The sequence below is a fragment of the Danio rerio genome, chromosome 10, assembly GCF_052040795.2.
Source record: "Danio rerio strain M-AB ecotype USA chromosome 10, GRCz13ab, whole genome shotgun sequence".
Classification (NCBI taxonomy): domain Eukaryota; kingdom Metazoa; phylum Chordata; class Actinopteri; order Cypriniformes; family Danionidae; genus Danio; species Danio rerio.
In genome coordinates this window covers 28,230,844-28,248,840 of record NC_141030.1, presented here as the reverse complement: position 1 = coordinate 28,248,840, position 17,997 = coordinate 28,230,844, and the positions used below count along the sequence as shown (strand labels likewise).

The 17,997-nt window shown below is 34.2% G+C and overlaps 1 protein-coding gene across 4 annotated transcripts in view; it reads right to left on the bottom strand.

The window, feature by feature from the left end:
- mtus2a (microtubule associated tumor suppressor candidate 2a) overlaps positions 1–17,997 on the bottom strand; it is a 128,117-nt gene that overhangs the window by 38,115 nt on the left and 72,005 nt on the right. For all 4 annotated transcript variants that reach the window (XM_087270575.1, XM_087270577.1, XM_087270576.1 and 1 more), the window contains one exon: positions 17,048–17,260. In XM_087270575.1, coding sequence (XP_087126701.1) covers positions 17,048–17,260 — 213 coding nt within the window. The remainder of the gene's footprint in view (positions 1–17,047; positions 17,261–17,997) is intronic.

Below are 17,997 nucleotides of genomic sequence, written 5' to 3'. Positions count from 1 at the left end.
CAGTACAGGCTTTTATACTCTCTGGTCTGACGACACCTGCTTAATTACATTAGATTGATTTCACATGTGCTTCAAGACGCGTATAAAAGAGGTGTTCCCCTAGCGTTCTGGTTAGACGCAGTGTTGAAGTTCCCTAGAAGGGGAATTGAAGTTTAAAAATAAAAGTGCCTCAGGTATTGAGTATAGTTTTATTGTTGCCTTCTTTGAAAATTCTGTGGGAAAATGATTTTAATTATTGCTGTTTTAATTCCACTACACTGACTGTGACCACTAAAATCCCTGTTTGATTAGATAGATCAGTGGTCCTCAACCACCACCAGTACCGGTTCGTGGATTAATTAGTACCGGGCCGCACAACATATCATTAATTATTTCTTTCTAATTTATTATTTGAGTCTGAACGATTTTTTTATTTTCAAAAAATCTTTTTTTTTTTAAATGACCGTATTCTCTTGGTTACATCTCAGTCACCTGGGGCCTCATGTACGAAACTGAGCGCAACATGCACGAGCACAAAACCCCTCCCTGCCTCCTCCCCTGTATGAATATGCTAATGACTATGCTAATGGAAAAACCCAACGAAAAAGCAATGGCAAAAGCAAGCAAAAAGAGAAAATTTGAACAGAATGTGAATTGGAGGTGCTGCTTTCGGAGGTAGACCAGAGAGAAGCGGTGTTATTTGCAAGTTTGTTCTTCTCCAGAATTAACAACAAAAGAAAAAAATAGAGTGGGAGAGTTTAGCTGATGCGGTCAACACAGTTGGGTCTGAACATCGCACTGAGTGCATTAAAATAAAGAAATAGTGTGGTTTATATCTGTAAAATGTTGCAGGATGTTTAACAGTCTAAGTGGCGCTACTCGTAAGACGCATGTGATCATGAATTGATACGTTCGAGCATGAACTCGGCTCGAATCCAGGGTCTGATGAACTCTTTCTTGTTTTTTCCCCCGCTACATATCAGATTTTGCCAACTATTTATCACGAGAAAGACAAGTAGGAATCATCAATAAGTTCATATCGATAAGCATCATATTTTATTTGCACATTTATTGAATGGAAGTGTTTCTGATTCACGCATGCAAATTCATCTTCAGATAGTGTCTTTATAGCAATGTGCGTGCAGTAGATCGCTCAGATTACATTGGGAAAACAGACGACTGCTGCAAATTGTGCTTTAATGTTTAGCTGGTCAAATGTATGGTATGGAAACCTTATATACCTGCTGAACCCGTCTCATACAGCTGCCATTGCAAGACTTAGACACTTTGTAGAGAGGAATTTAACACAACTGCCTCTAGGAGTCGCCAATGGAAATAAAACAGACACGCACAAAAAATGTGCGTACGCCTGCCAGAAAGCTGCCGTGAAGCTGCGCACATTCCCACGTTCAGTTCATTGTTAGTAATTCCAAACGTGAGCGATTCTGAGCGTGAAACCTGGCGTACGCAAAGTTTTTGTGCGTACGCAGCGTTGATACATGAGGCCCCTGAGCACCAATGATTAAGCCAGAAGCAGCAAAATGAGTAAGAGACAGACGTCTTTGGAAAGTTTCTTTCTAAGAGAAAAAGGCCCAGTGAAAGACTACAACAAATCAGGTGCAAGAAGATCAACTGCTGGAGATCACAAATGACGGCAGCCGTTTAAGGGACGTTTGCATATTGTGTCTTTTCTAGAGTTATCGCAAATTTGTTATTTCCAATGGAGGTGTGCGGGCAAGCGGCCTCACACTCTCGCACCTTCCAGATGCACCCAGATGTTGAGCACACTGTAAGTCACGTGACAAGAACTGACCATTCAGCTTGTAAGGAATATACACATTTCAGTAGAATAATTACTTTAGACAAACAGAACACCCCAACACGGCAGTACTGTTCATAAATAAAACTAACAGAATAACAGCTTGTCATCCTTTGAGAAAACGACTGATGGTCGCCTAGCAACCTAACACAACCCCCTCCAACCCCACCCCCCTTGTCCACAGGAAAATTGTCAAGCGTTCAAATAGATTACATGAGCTGGATTCACTGGTTAAATGTGTAAAAATGTAGCACACTGGGGACATCTGCTGGTTACAAGAGGGTAATGCAAAAAGTAAAAAAATAAACAGATTGATAAAATGTGCTGGCAGATACAAATATAGATAAAGTTACCTTTAAATTTATAGCTATCGTGCTTGGTGTGAACAGCCCATTAATGTGGAATCTAGTTATTGTTATATTCATTATTATAGTTATCATTCTTAGTCTCAATGGGGCTTTACACTCAGCACAGCACTGCTATGAAGACAGGAGCCCAGAGACACTCTATGGTTTAAAAATAGAGGAAAAGTTGATTAGCATATGAGTGCGCAGTGGGATGATCCAGAGCTCAGTGGTTCGGTGTGAGTGTGAGTCAGCAGCACCCAGAGCTCAGACTGCCCAGCGTGAACCTGACAGTTGGAGAGATGAGGGATTTACATGCACACTTATTAACCATACCAATGAGACGACGACGCAATCTAGAGCAACAAACCCGGAGCGCTTTCAGTGTTTGTGAGTGTGTGTTAGTGTGAGGAACCATCTGTTCTCAGCAGTGTGTATGAGTCAGAGACGGACTGGAGCGATGGCATCTGTGCTCTCACTCCTCCTCCTTTCCACCTCTCCTCACTTTCTACAACACCTTCCTACTTGCACTCCATCTCCGCTCCTCCGATGCATTATGTGCTGCGCATCCATATGCTTTTTAAAACTAAATCAATAGGTGCACAGGATATGTTTTTAAATGATCATGTGTGAGACTGTGTGTTCTGTACTTTGTTTTTGCATGTTTGACTGTGTGAATCAACTGTCTCACAGTCACCTGTGCAAATTAAATTTCCTTAGGGATAAATAAACTAACCTACGAACATAACCTAATAATAAACTAACCTTAACTAACATAACCTATACTAACCAGTTGTGTTTAAAGGGCATATCTGTAGCACTAAAAATGTGTACAATTGGATTTCTTGTCTTAGATTATTAAATTATAATTAGCATGTACAATTCCAGTACTGTACATTAAAAATTTAAAAAGTATGGCAACTGTTTGGATGATTTGCATTTATAAACTAAACTTTTTAAAATATTTCCCAAATGATGTTTAACAAAGCAATAAAATTTTCAAAGTATGTCTGATAATATTTTTTTCTTCTGGACAAAGTCTTATTTGTTTTATTTTGGCTAGAATAAAAAAAGTTATACATTTTTTTAAACACAATTTTAAGGACAATATTATCAGCCCCTTTAAGCAATTTTTATTTCGATAGTCTACATAACAAACCATCGTTATACAATAATTTGCCTAATTGCCCTAACCTGCCTAGTTAACCCAATAAAACTAGTTAAGCCTTTAAATGTCACTATAAGCTGTCTAGAAGTGTCTTGAAAAATATCTAGTAAAATATTATTTACTGTCATCATGGCAAATATAAAATAAATCAGTTATTAGAAATGAGTTAATAAAACTATTATGATTATAAATGTGTTGAAGAAATCTTCCCTCTTATAAACAGAAATTGGGGGAAAAATAAACAGGGGGGCTAATAAATCAGGGGGGTTAATAATTCTGACTTCAACTGTATAAGTATATGGAGTATTTTGTGAGTTTATCTAATATGACAAATATTTGAAATTTAATGAAGTGGCATTGACAATAGCACAGAAAAATTAATTAACTAAAATGAAAACTGAACAATAAAAAGCATATCAAAATATTTTAAATAAACTAAATGATTATAATTATAGAATATAAATCATATTAAATAACTTACAGCATTTTAGTATAACCAGAGAACATATTTACTAGATATACTACTAGTGCAACATTTAACTTGAGTGGGCAAAGCGAGTTGAAGCTTTGCAAAAACGTATTAAATATAAGTATTCAAAATGAAAACTAACTAAAATTATTTTTAAAAACATGCTTGTCAAGAATTTTAACTCAAATCAAAATGAAATAAATAAAATAAAAATATTGTTAACATATTTTACAAATAACTAAATACCCTATAAATTACCATAAAATAAGACAAGTAGTGTGCATATTGTAGTGTGCATAAAGTAGTTGAGTAAAGCAGTGGTCAACTAGTCAAAGTAGCTCAGCAGTGGTTAACCAGGTAGTGAGTATTTCAAATAGGCATGGGGCGATAACTGTTTTCAAGGTATATCACGGTTTGGAAAAGTCAAGGTTTTAAAACCATTCCTTAGGTATATGTATTTTTACATGACAACAGTAACTCCAGCAAAAAAGATATACAAAGATGCCATTTTAAATAGTAAAGAAATTACATGTTACAAAATGTTTTAAATGTTTTTCAAATAAAATATATTATGTTCAAAGGGAAAAAAGCTTTAGTTTTTTACCCAGGCATTAAAAAGAACCGTTTTTAGAGCAGTAATCACAATACCATGAAACCTTGATATTTTTATCCAAGGTTATTGTACTTTCAGAATCTTATACCGGCCATGCCTAATTACAAAACAATCCAATAACACTATTAATAGATTTTGTGATATGAAAACACACATTTACTTCATCACTATTATTATTCTTCCTCTTATTTTCTCCTTTCCTTTCCTCAACAGCTGCGTAAGTGGTTCAAATCCCCAAGCGTAGAAAACAATGCTGATCTCAGACAACGTTCACACATGTTCTCCTAAGAGATTGTTTTCATATTAATACCTGTCCAGATGGAGAGCTGGATGTTTTATAACTCACCTTGAAAACATACTGTATGTACAGTGTACTTGTATATACCTATAAGAGAGATCTATGAACCGATTCAGAACTGCTGAAAACACCCTGTATGAATGAGCCTAGAGCTGTGTCTGTCCACATTAGCCAAATGCCAAAGCAATTAGTTCAATGTCATTAGTACAGCAGCAATGTATGCAGCAAAGCTCACACCGACATCACCTTCAAGCAGCATGTCAGTCAATTTGGTGAATTTGGGGTAAATATCCAGATGTGTTGCTCTTAGCTGGTTTTTGAGTCTACTCATTGGATCCAGCTAAAAAAAAATGACTAAAACACTCATAAAATCTGACCAACATGCAAAGCCAAGTCAAATGCAGTATTCAGCAAAATTGTGTTTTTGATGAGTATTGTGCGTTTCGTGATAGCATGCTGTATATAGATGTGTAAGTCATATAAGTATAAGAGTACTAATAAAATAAAGCACTGTGTAGATAGATTCTGTGTAGAAACAATAATGAAATGGCATTTGGTTTAAGTGACCACTGCTATCTGTCTCTACCTGTGCACTATTTTAGTATCTGTATTTAATTCAAATTCTATTTTAACGATCTAGGTGCAAAGTCTAAAGCGCATAGCACAAAAGCATTAAGGTTGAGTTCGAATCCACTTTTGCTATTTTAAAGACGTAAAGACGTTACTCCTTTACTTTTGTGGATAAGGAAACAGCGTTGTACGCAATCCACTAAAGACATTAGCCAACATATTTAAATTTGTTTGTTTAGTGCCTAAGATTTGTTTCAAAACTATTTACAAATTCAGTTCTTATTCCAGCAAATAAATAAATGAACAACAATAAAGAAATGTGGTCAAAAAACTGAATTATATATAAACTCACATCCTATTCTTATGACCCATATGATGATGCATACGTCTCTGAAACCTGACAAGTGGAAAAAATCTAAACTTGTTATTATTAAAACAAATAAAAATATGCATATAAATAATACTGCCAATATAATAACATTATACAAATGCAAATTGTCATGAATAAACTGAAAAAGCCATTTTAATCCTTAATCCTTTATTTTTTTTTATATGTAAAGATATTTGTGTGTTGCTTTGCATCCTGTGTGTAGTAAGCAATGTGTAAGTGCATTGGACTCACATAGGCACACTACTAACACGCTCTGTGCTGGACTTTAGACCAACTTTTAGCTGTGGCAAATGCTGCGCAAAATGTGAAAATTAGTGTTGCGCTTGTCTGAAAATGGCAACTAATCATGCCATACATGTCTTACACCTTATTGCACCAGGTATATGATAGGGCTCTTAAAGTCATCAAGTCTCTTCTCATCCCTTTCTCTCTTGTCACATCACTAGAAAAAAAACTATGAAAAAATCACTTCTCTTTTTGGTGATATCCATCAGAAAATTACAAGCAATATGATATTGTATCAGTACTTTGTATGCAAAGTTGTGTTGTGGTAGAAACAGATCTACATTTACAAACATTTGATGTCATCTGAAATAATGGAAGCCCTCATAGCCCATAATATGTATAAATAATTATAAATAGGAATGGTTTAAATTGCATTAAGGGATACAATTTTAATTTCCAGGGCTCTCTATAAAGAGCTCAAGCATTTAAAGTAGCAAACGACAAAACTGCAGTGTGAACAATATTGTGTGTTTTCAATATGTTAAAAATGACCTTTCTTGCTGTGAAGAGACATTAATGCTTTTCATGGAATCAAGCATGGTCAGCATGATCATATTTCACAGAAAGCTCTTTAGACATTCAGACAAACAAAACCCATCTTAGAAAGTCGAGCTCATACAAATGAAAATCAATGAAAACAGTGTCACCTCAACTGAAGGTCATTGTAAAGGCACGACTGTGTCTTTTATTTCCACGACTTGTACTTTACTTCGCTGCAGCTAGAAAGGTCACATGGGCGCTGAAGCTTGTTAGTGCATCTCAAGCTAAAATTGTGAATGTGCACTGTATGAATGCATTTTTCACCAGCATCTTAACTAGAACAACTTCAAACTGGTGACTTTAAAAATCTCCGGCTCTTGATGATTTTACTTGAGGAGATCTGAAATCTCCCAGAGACCAGAGGATGAGTCTTGTTCAAGGAGCGACTGTCACTGAGGAAACCCCCTATAGACAATGAACGGAGACCGAGATGAAGGAGGAAAAGAAAGAATTAAGTGTTTTTGGAAAAATCCCGACAGGCTGCAGCATGAGATCACATTCATCAATCCTGTATGCAAGCTGGGAGCTCAGACCAACACACTGACAGCTAGCAATCTCCAAAGATGAATCACATCTACACAGACTTAAAAAAAAGCATGAAGAAGAGGATATTCTGCCCCAGACAGAGAGAGGGACAAGAAGTGTGCTATGTGAAATTGCTGAAAATTGCTGTAAAAATGGCATCTTTTATTGCGCCCTCTCTGAGAGTGAAGGTGCAACTGTGATGTCTCTATTTAAAGTTGCTCCGTCTGAGTCTTTGTTAAGGTCAGACGATGCTGGGTTTCTCAGAAGCTCACAGTCAGAAGCCAACAGCTTCAAACGGAGTGTTGCTTTTCAGAGCATAGGCTAATATAAGCCAGCTATTAGCAATTCAATCCCCTGCTGAGACAAGAGGACAAAAACAGAGCGAGACAAAAAGAGATTAATGTGTGTAAGTAAGGAATAATTGAGGAAGAGCCATAGTAATGCACACCCGAGACGCAAACACAATGCAAAGCGGAGTGTGCATTATTTTCTAATGCTAAAAGCAAACCTGAGTCAATTACTTCGTTATGCTTTATTACCACTCATAATAACATTGCTCATATGATTTATTTCAAAATATTTGTCAGGTTTTTTTGTCCTTAAGCTGATCCTATGTGTATGATTAGTTTCATCCCATCCAACACTTGTTGTAATTAGATTTTTATAAAGTTTTACTAAACTTAAAAATGAAATCATTTAATTGTAGTGATACTGTATTTTACTGTAATGCCGCCAAGTCCTGTGTGGAGCTACTTTAGCTGTACGGTCCTACTTTATATGAAGTGTCGCTTATACCTTACACGGTAACTAGATATGTAAGTAGTATGTAACTTTAGTGTATGTACACACTGATACATAGTATTTACTTGTGTTATACTGGTGTAACTACACACATGTAACGACACAACAGGACATCAATAACAGAATTTTTGATAAACTACCCCTTTAATGTGAAATACTGATGTGATCCTACAATTTACCTTAAAACAACATATAAACATCAGGCATTTGTATATTTCTATCTACACTTATACTTTTTTTTTGCCAGAACTTTGCACGAAGGTTTAGGTTTTATATGTTACACAGTAATTTGTGACCATTTTACACTTTACATTGAGTGGACAGTTCCTGAGGATTTACCATGTAATTACCCTGTTATCACAAGGTGAAACCTTCTAATGCAGCATTAGTTCTGCCATTCTTATTCTAATACAGTGTTCAGAAGTACATGGTATACAAACAGGTGTGGACGTGGGTAAACACCTGCACATATTATTGTTACACAATGCACTTATGTATTCTTGTTACAGATGTGTTCTTTTTTTTAGTGTTTTTACCAATGTCCTGTTACACATTGGAACTTAGACATACTTTCAGTGTGTTGCTATTTGTGTGTAGTTACACCAGTATTACACAAGTAAATAATATGTACCAGTGTGCACATACACTGTAGTTACATACTACTTACACATCTAGTTACCATGTAAGTTTACAGGTATAATCGACACAGTATAAAGTGGGACCAAATGTAAATAAATGTAAAAACCTTATTACCAGAGGTAAATTGATATACAGTATTGTAAGAAAATCACTTAAAAAGATTGCAAAGTACATCAAATTAACTTAAAATATTAACAGTCTGTAGCATTATTTTATTCATAACATGTCTTGATAATAAAAAAACAAAACAAAAAAACATTGACAATTCTCCAGGGTGGTTTGAAGTTGTTGCGCTGTTTGTGGCATCAAGTTCAGTGTTCCTATTGCATAGGTTTGATGCTCCTCATAAGAGTCTGCTGAAAAGTGTCTGAAATCTTTTGACACTGCCAAAATTTGATCAGAGGGGAAACAAAAAGTTCATAAGCTTTTGAACTGAAAATATAAAAACAAACCATATCAGTCATCCCAGCCATGAAATCTTATTTGTGTCATTAAAATCTGTGTTCGTTATTCAAAGATACTAACACAGATTATACAACTAATATGGACTAACTTTATGACGCTTTAAGTTTAACCAAACCTGTCAACCCTCCTGTTTTTCCCAGGATTCTCTCATATTTTACAGTTATATCCTGCTATTATCCCATGAAGGTAATTTCCCTTTCTATAAAGGGTGGCAATAAACATTAAAGAGCTGATCCTCCCTATACGCAACCCATATCACCGAACCAGCAGATGCCCCTTGCTCTTAAACGTGAGTCTGTTCTATGCTTTTGTTTTATTTAGGCTTGAAAATAAATATAAAATTGTCGCAATTCCCTTCTTTTTCATTACAGGTGCAGTTGCCCCTTCTATGCAATCCTCAAAACAGTCATATATAGCAGTGCGTGACTGTCAGCTGATAGTGGTAGTGATAAATAGACGATGTTTCCCGAACGAACTCTGTACACGTTATTTGAAGCAGAGCAAAAATCTCAGTTTTGGCTGCGTGTTTGAACTGACATACTTATACTTATGTACGTATGATTTTTTCAGGTTTTTATTGTTAATAAATTTGCAACAAATTAAAAAAAATCGGAATGAATTTGAATGAATGCTATAAATACTTTTCGGATGCACTGTATACACATAATTAATAATAACAACATCTAAAGATGTCGTTCTTGGTGGTTTTTTTTTTCAAACACAGCTATTTTTGTCCTAAACAAGCATAAAAGCATAATGAAAGTTAGTTCAGTAAAACGTTAGATGTGTGCATTTTTAAAGTGAAACCTTATTTAATGTAATCAAACAAAAATGTAAATTCATGAAAGATTTATTGCTCTTTAATCAAAATGTGTAAGTTATACAGTGAATAAAAGATTAATGAGATTTGATAACTTGATTCTATTTCTTTATAACAGCTATTAATTTTAATAAGCTAAGCTTTTTTGCAAATTTATTTGCTGATAATGTAAACTTTTGTAAATAATAATAATAACAAAACATAATACTGACCATTTAACTGTTTATTTACAATGAAACAGCTCCAGAAGAACAGATTTAGTAGTTTAGTTTTTTTCCCTAGTGTTGTCAAGTAGGAGTTTAACAGCCCAATTTACTTTCAGTCTGTAAAAATGCAGTATACAACCTTTCTATTATCGGTTACACTTTACATTAAAGCACTGTGAGTTGAACTAACAATGAACAACTGCATTTTCATGCATTAATGTTAACTAACATGAACAAATACTGTAATAAATACTGCAATTGTTCATTATTTGTTCATGTTAGTATAACATTAACTAATACAACCCTATTGTAAATTGTTATATTATTGTTCATTGTGAGAAATACTGTATATTTCAGGTTTAGAACTACATACATTTAATTTAATAACACAAACTTTGGTGAACTCTCTCTTCAAATATTCCAACCAACATCAAGCCATGACATGAACCTAACAAAGGCCATGTGACAGATCTCATCTCCTAAAGCATAACCAATTACTGCCTCAACACGAGGATGAAAACGAGAGGCAGATATTGACTCTATGCTCAACCAATCCAGCAGCACCAACACTAACGACAGCTTAATAAGTCTAGTAGCATTTGCTGCCATCATTCACACTCTCCAATTCAGCCAATTACAAGCAGAGCAGCCTCAATCAGTCAGACCTGAGGTATCGATCCACTGTCTGTGATGTCTGGTCCCGCAGGGAGGCCATTGGTGTCTACAGGAATCCTGGGTCAATATTTCACACTGATTCAACTCCGAGCCTAAAGCAACAGTCGGTCAATACCTCAAACTTTAAGTTTAAAGCACACAACCTTGTTTAGCTATAGGGATATGTGTTTAGCTATAGTTCCTGGGTTAAAGCGATTTATAAAATGTATATACTTGTGACAAAATAATTAAGAGTACTGATTATTCATGTAAAGCAGGGGTACCCAAACCTTTTTTTATGAAGGGCCAAAAACCAAACTTGATATAGGCTGGTGGGCCAAAGCTAAATATACCAAACTGTATTACACTAAAGTTGACATGTTAACTACATAATTAAATAATATTTAAAAAATAAATAGAAAAAAAAATATATTAATTGTATTAAAAATGACAGCATCTTTTTTAAATACATTTTATACTGCACTCATAATCGAATAAAACATTACCAACCCAATTTATAACACAATGGAGTTCAATGCTTTTTTTATTTACAAAAATAACCATTTTTCACTCAATAGTGAAATATATGTTTCCCATAAGTGTGGTTTTAGCAATGTGCCACACAGATATAGTGTATATGTCAACATATAAAATGTGTTTAAGGGTTTCATGACCATTTAAAAAAAAAATCTGATAAACTCACAACATTTATTTAAAATGTAATTTCAGTTTGCTTTTTTGTAGTTTATCAATTAAACAACAAACAAACAAACAAACAAACAAACAAACAAACAAACAAACAAACAAACAAGGTTAAGTTAAATTAGAAATGATGAACACGGTTGTAGGCATTCGCCCCAACCTTACTTATTATTCTCCCTCTCTTCTCAGATGGGACTGTGGGCCAAATCAAAGGTTACCATGGGCCAACTTTGACCCACAGGCCTTTGTTTGGGGATCTCTGATGTAAAAGGATCATTTATGCAGCAACAATACAGCTGAGGAGTCATGCATAACATTCAGCTGGATGTACATGAATTCCTCTATACAGGATGAATGCACTATTCTGATTTGCTCATGAACATTCTAAGATGTGTATTTATAGTAAGATAAATGCATTTTTGGAATACAGCAGCTCATTTGCATTTAAAGGGACACAGTTTTTTTTCATACACTGTAAATAATGCTGGGTTCCGAACAAGTGCTTCATGTTGTTCCAAAACAAAATTATTAAGTTTACTTAATAGTTTTTTTTAAATAATTTGAGTGGATTGAACATAAAACATATAAGCTGTCACCTAAAAAAAAACTAAGAATTGTGTTGTTTCAATTCATTTTAAGTAAGTAGTTTAAACAAGAAGCAAAAGTTGTTGTTTTTTTTATTCTGTGTGTGTACCTAAATAGGGGCAGATTTGACAAGCTATGATAAATAATTTGAGGTGTATTTTGAGCTAAATCTTTACAGGCACAATGCGGACACCAGAGATTTATATTAAATTTTATGAAAGTAAGACTACATACCACCACGTAGCGTTCTTTTTAAGGACTAAATGCAGCCATTTGTAGCTTTGGCTACATAATTCATGCTTTCCAGAAATGTATACGGGGCTACATTTTCACAATGAGGCTGTGTTGATTTTTTTTCCTATTAAAAATAATTTATTTTATTTTAAGTGATAAAAATGACTTTAGTTTAATGCCTTTAAATTTAATAAACTGCAGTAACTCTGGTTTTCAGTAAATGAATAAACCTAAAATAATAAAATATTCAATTAAATAAATAATGAATTTATTTATGAATAATGAATTAATATGCAATATAATAATAATAATAATAAAATAAAATTATGCATTTTTCTTGGACTCTTAGTGCCTAGGGCCCTAGGTACTATAAAATTTCTATTTAAAAAAATCTATTAAAATAATTATATTTAGACAAGAAATAGTAAAAAAAATTAATTAAAAAAATTTAATTGACTTAATTGACTTGAACAAAGTGCTCCATTAAAAAAAAAACAAGAATTGTATTGTTTCAATTTATTTTAAATAAGTAATTTGAACAAGACACAAAAGTTTTATTTTATTTATTTTTTTGAGTGTATCCAAATAGGGGCATATTTGAGAAGCTATGATAAAAGATTTGTGATGTAATTGAAGCTGAAACTTCACAGGCATGTTCTGGGGACACCACAGAGATGTATGTTAAATCTTATGAAAGTGCCAAAGTATGTCCAATTTTATAATTGCAAACAATAATGACATTCTCAATCACACCAAAAAGGGAATCATTTCATCTAGTGTTTGACTGCTTTTTTTGTTTGGTCCAGGCCTCTAGACAGTCAATATGCAGTGGAAACAGCATCAGATCAGCAATCAGCCCTGTAGCACATTCAACACTTCAGAGAAATTTCATTTGCACCTCTGACTTACATATTAAATAGTGTGGAAGGATTGTGAAAATTCAGTGACTATAAATAGATTTCACACACTCACACACACACACACTCATTGCATGTATGGATCACACGGCTGTACTAAATCTTATGCACACCCTGCTGAGTGGATCACAGGACTAATTTCAAAGAAGAAGAATGAAATTTGCTATGGAAATTCAGTAATGAGTTCTAACATAACAGACTCCCTAGTATGTCAGGACATGATTATGGTGAGATAAATGATGCTAGGAATTTTGCAGACACAAAACACTGTTATGACCCCAATTATGTCTGCAGTGGCCCCAAAAAGTGTTTGAGTACTTAATAATGACTCCATGTTGTTCTTTAGATGGTAATTTATCAAGCTGAGTGGTGTCTGCGCTACTGTTGTTGGTAATAATTAAAGCAAAAACGATTAAACTATATCTAAGCAGTGTCAATCTGGTATTACATAAATAATTATTGTAGTTTTTTATTAATAGTTTAAATAGTTTATATTTTTGTTTTCATTTTAATTTAATTTCTTAAAATAGTTTTTGTCTAATTAGTTTTTAAGTGTAATATTTCTTTTAATACTGGCTTAAATATATCTAATAATTAGTTGACTTAATAAATAGTTAATGTTATATAACGATGGTTCGTTCTGTAGACTATCCAAAAAATATTTAGCTTAAAGGGGCTAATAATTTTGACCTTAAAATGACTTTAAAAAAATTTAAAACTGCTTTTATTCTAGCCGAAATAAAACAAATAAGACTTTCTCCAGAGGAAAAAATATTATTAGATATACTGTGAAAATTTCCTAGCTTTGTTAAACATCATTTGGGAAATATTTAGAGAATATATACAAGTGTATATATGTACACATTTAAGTATGCATGTATGTATGTATGTACAGTATGAATGTAGGTATGTATGTATGTGTGTGTGTGTTTGTGTGTGTGTGTATATATATATATATATACATACATACCTCGGTATTGTATCTGGTAACAGTGAAAAAGCTGTCCACACAGAGGTAAGGGGTCAGCTGGTAATGCAAAAATTGATTCAAAGACAAAATGCAGCCAGATGTAGCGGATGTACGTTTTCACAATGATCATGTGTTGATTTTTTCCTAGTTAACATTTATTTGATTTCAAGTGATAAAACTGACTGGCTTTACATTTAGTAAACTGCAATAATTCTGGTTTATAGTAAATGAATAAAGCCAAAAGCTAATAAAATATGCAAATAAAATGAAATAAAAACAAATAATAAAATAAAGTTATACATTTTGTCTTAGACTAAGACACTAAGTACTATAAAAATAAAAACAAATAAGTTGATATTTATATTAAACTTATTATATTTAGAACAGAAATAGTAAAAAATAAGTAATAAAAAGACAATAATACATAATAACAATTGATTTGTTTTGAGACAAGATAAAGGAATTAAGACAACTTATTCATTTTTACAAAATGAAGTAGATTGAACATAAAACAATAAATTTGTCTCAAAAAACTTGGAAATGTGTTGTTTCAGCTCATTTAAAATAAGTAGTTTGAATAAACAGCAAACATAACTGTAAACTAACTTCAAAAGTTTGCTATATTTATTTTAAATAAAAGATTTCTGCCCTGTAGTTTTTTGGATTCACTGTAACACGTCACATAACTACTTTGCAATATCTTTTTCTTGCATCGGTTTCCTTCATTCATCCAGGACTCTGAACACAGAGGGATTCCACTTCCCAAGTGATTTCAGGATAAAAAGACCCGATGACATAACTGATCCAGTGACGCATGAATCTCCGGATGCCTGAATCTGCAGCCACGTCAACTGTTACCAGGAGAAGCCCAGCCAACATCACTTATGTAGGTCGCATTAAAAACACATGCGGCGAACGCAGATGCCAATTTTCAAAGACGTCCCCCCTCTAAAAGCAGACTGGAGTCGACTTCAGCAGAACTGAACAGCCTCTGATCACACTGAGGATTATTTGTGTTGACTTACGGAGCTGCTTATGAAAGAAGCCCACTTGGATCAAACACAAAGTTTCGTTGTGACCTAAAGCTAAGACCAACTAAAGAGAAGAAGAAAAAATCTTTTTTTTCACAGCTGCAGTGAATATGTCATATATGAATATGTTAGGGACTGTAGTTATGAGCAGAATATATTAACTAAAGGAGATTTGCACACTGCTTGTGGGTGGAGTTAATCAAATGATGCAAATTGCTTTATAATTAACTCTAAAAGTGGAGCATTATGCTTTTATGTAAACTGTACCTCCGGGATCTCGACTAACAATGCTCTCAGCTACAAACACTTTAGATGGCATCTTAAATTGCAGCGTGAACAGGGTCGGATATATGAGACCACTAGTGAAAATGTAATATTTATTTATTTTTCTATTTTTGTAGATTATTATTACAGCAAAAAAATGAGCAGGAAATTCATCTCTCCCTTTTAAATATTTGCAATTCGACTATTCCATAAATAACGAAGCACTTTTCACTTTGTGTGATCAAGAGAATAATACTTAACGAGAAACTGGTGCAAATCTTTAATAATAAACATATTGGCTGTAGCTTTTTTGCAGATAATATTAAAAAAAGTATGTTTGCAGAACAAGAATATGCTCTGTATCCACATTTATTCAATTATTGTGGTTGGTTAGGTGCCTCAGGTTTTGTTGCAGATTGTCAGAAATTTTTTTGTGTTTATTTATGTTTCTATTTAAGTATAATAATAATAATGCATCTTATTATTAATATGCTTTTTATAAACCCGAAAGCGCTAAATGTATACATAAAAAAAAAACTGTAATGTAATCCAATGTTTTGGGGCTCTTTTAATAAGTATTGATACATTTAGGTACTGTTTACATTTAAAAGTATTAAATTTACACTAGTATCATAAGAAATCCAGAAGATACTTAACCCTTCTGAAAAAATCCGCTTTGCCATCAGGAATAAAATGCATATACATTGATTTGTAAAATTATTTTTTACTGTATTTATGATAATAACAGCAAGCTTGCTGAGCATTTAAAGAGCCTCAATTATGAGTTTTTGAGAAAACTTCCATGCAGTGTAACTGTGCTCACCGAAGGTGGCAAGAGTGTCAAAATTTGCTACATTTATCTCGTATTTAAAGAGGCAGTTGCAGCACATCAGCAAATTAGTTGCATTCCTGCATAAAAAACATGCATTCCAGCATGAAAATGTTGCACGGCTTTTATTCAATTTATATAACTATGAAAGCTCAAGTTTGTCTGAAATATTCTGAAGCAGCAATACTGTTTTGTTCTGTAACTGAGATTCCGTCTTTTTATAAAAACATATATAACAATAATGCATATCAGTAACTCACCAGTAACTTTTTTATTTAATTCCCTGTAAGACAACATCGTAAATAACTGGAAATCCTGCCACCGCAATATCAAAACCCTTGGGAACAACTGTGGTCGGAACCTTAGTTCACAGTGACTGTGTTCTCTGAAAACCTCTCAAGCTGTGGACCTCTACATTCTGATTGATTGCCACCAAACTGTGTCATAGCTCATTACCATAAAGTTGACTTGATTTCAACTGTTCTCAACGCTCACACTGACATAGATGCACCTAGAATCGCCGCTTATTGCTGCCGGCTCCCATTGAAAATGAATGACTGCCAGTTATTATGAGGCTCTCACCACCTTCAGTGTGAACGCACAACAACACAGCTCTAATTGAATGAAAACATCCAACTGAAGTTTAAATCTGAAAGTTCATCGTGTATAAAGTTATTGTTTCTCAAAAATATGAGTCGACTCAGGAGTTGTTTGAACATTTCACCATTATTTAAAGACATTGTGAACACTTGATCCCTGCATATCGCCCCATTGTTGAGGACCAAACCAAACTATCACATTTCCTGATGCATAATAGAAAAAAGGGACACTTTAAAACAATGTTGGTGTTGTTTCAAACTTTCAGAACCAACTACACATTACCTTATTGCATATTAAAACCCATGTGTGTTTGTGTTTCAGTAACTTACGGTAAGCAGGTCGGCAGGGGTCACTCCGTGTGCTGTCAGTGGAGTGGTTACTAGACACAGAAGAGACGCTGGAGCTTCGGACGAACCCAAAAGCAGCCAGTCGTGCCGGAGGGAGACGCGAATAACCAGGAGGACGCAGGCCAGACTGAGCCTGAGCCGGCTTCGGCAGGAGAGATTTAGCAGCTAAACCCGTCGACACTGGCTTTCTCTGATCTGTGGGTGAGGAAAACTATAATTAGCACTCAAGCTAACTGGTCAAACAAAACTAAAATAGCTTCTTTTATTTTTTTAAAAACTATGCATGACATTCTTGTTATACTGACAAAATAAAGCGTTAGTTATTTTCTATCAAAGGCTGTGAATTTACTTCACAAAACATCTAAAAATAAGCCCATGTGTTCAGGAGAAAAAAAACTAGCATGATATATGAATAATCAAATCATTGTTTTTGCAAGCTGAGGACCACTTTTGCTCTTTTTCCACAATAGTAAATAGGTCTTCATTTGTTTTAATGCACATCAATGAATTTATTTGGTAAATGCGTTTCCATCTTAGCTTATGCACCAGGGGCGGACTGGCCATCTGGCAATTCTGGAAAATGCCAGAGGGGCTGGACCATTTTTTTCAAATGTGGGCCGGTAAGCTATTTTTAAAAAAAAAAAAAATTATATGTATTGTTTTTACATGCAGGCAGCTTTTGTCTCTTGCAAGATTTGAATATTATGATGATGATGATGATGATGATGATGATGATGATGATGATAGTAATAATAATATAAATGTTAAGCATTGGTAATCAGCAATGGCCAGCTGGTTTCGAGATGGTCCGACCCAATCAGAGGTTACGTGGGCGTAATCAAAATCTGGCAAGAATGTCAACACAAGCTAATTGTCAGAGATGGACCGTAAAAAAGGAAAGGCGGTGCCGAAAAGCTCAGAGGAAGCAAAAA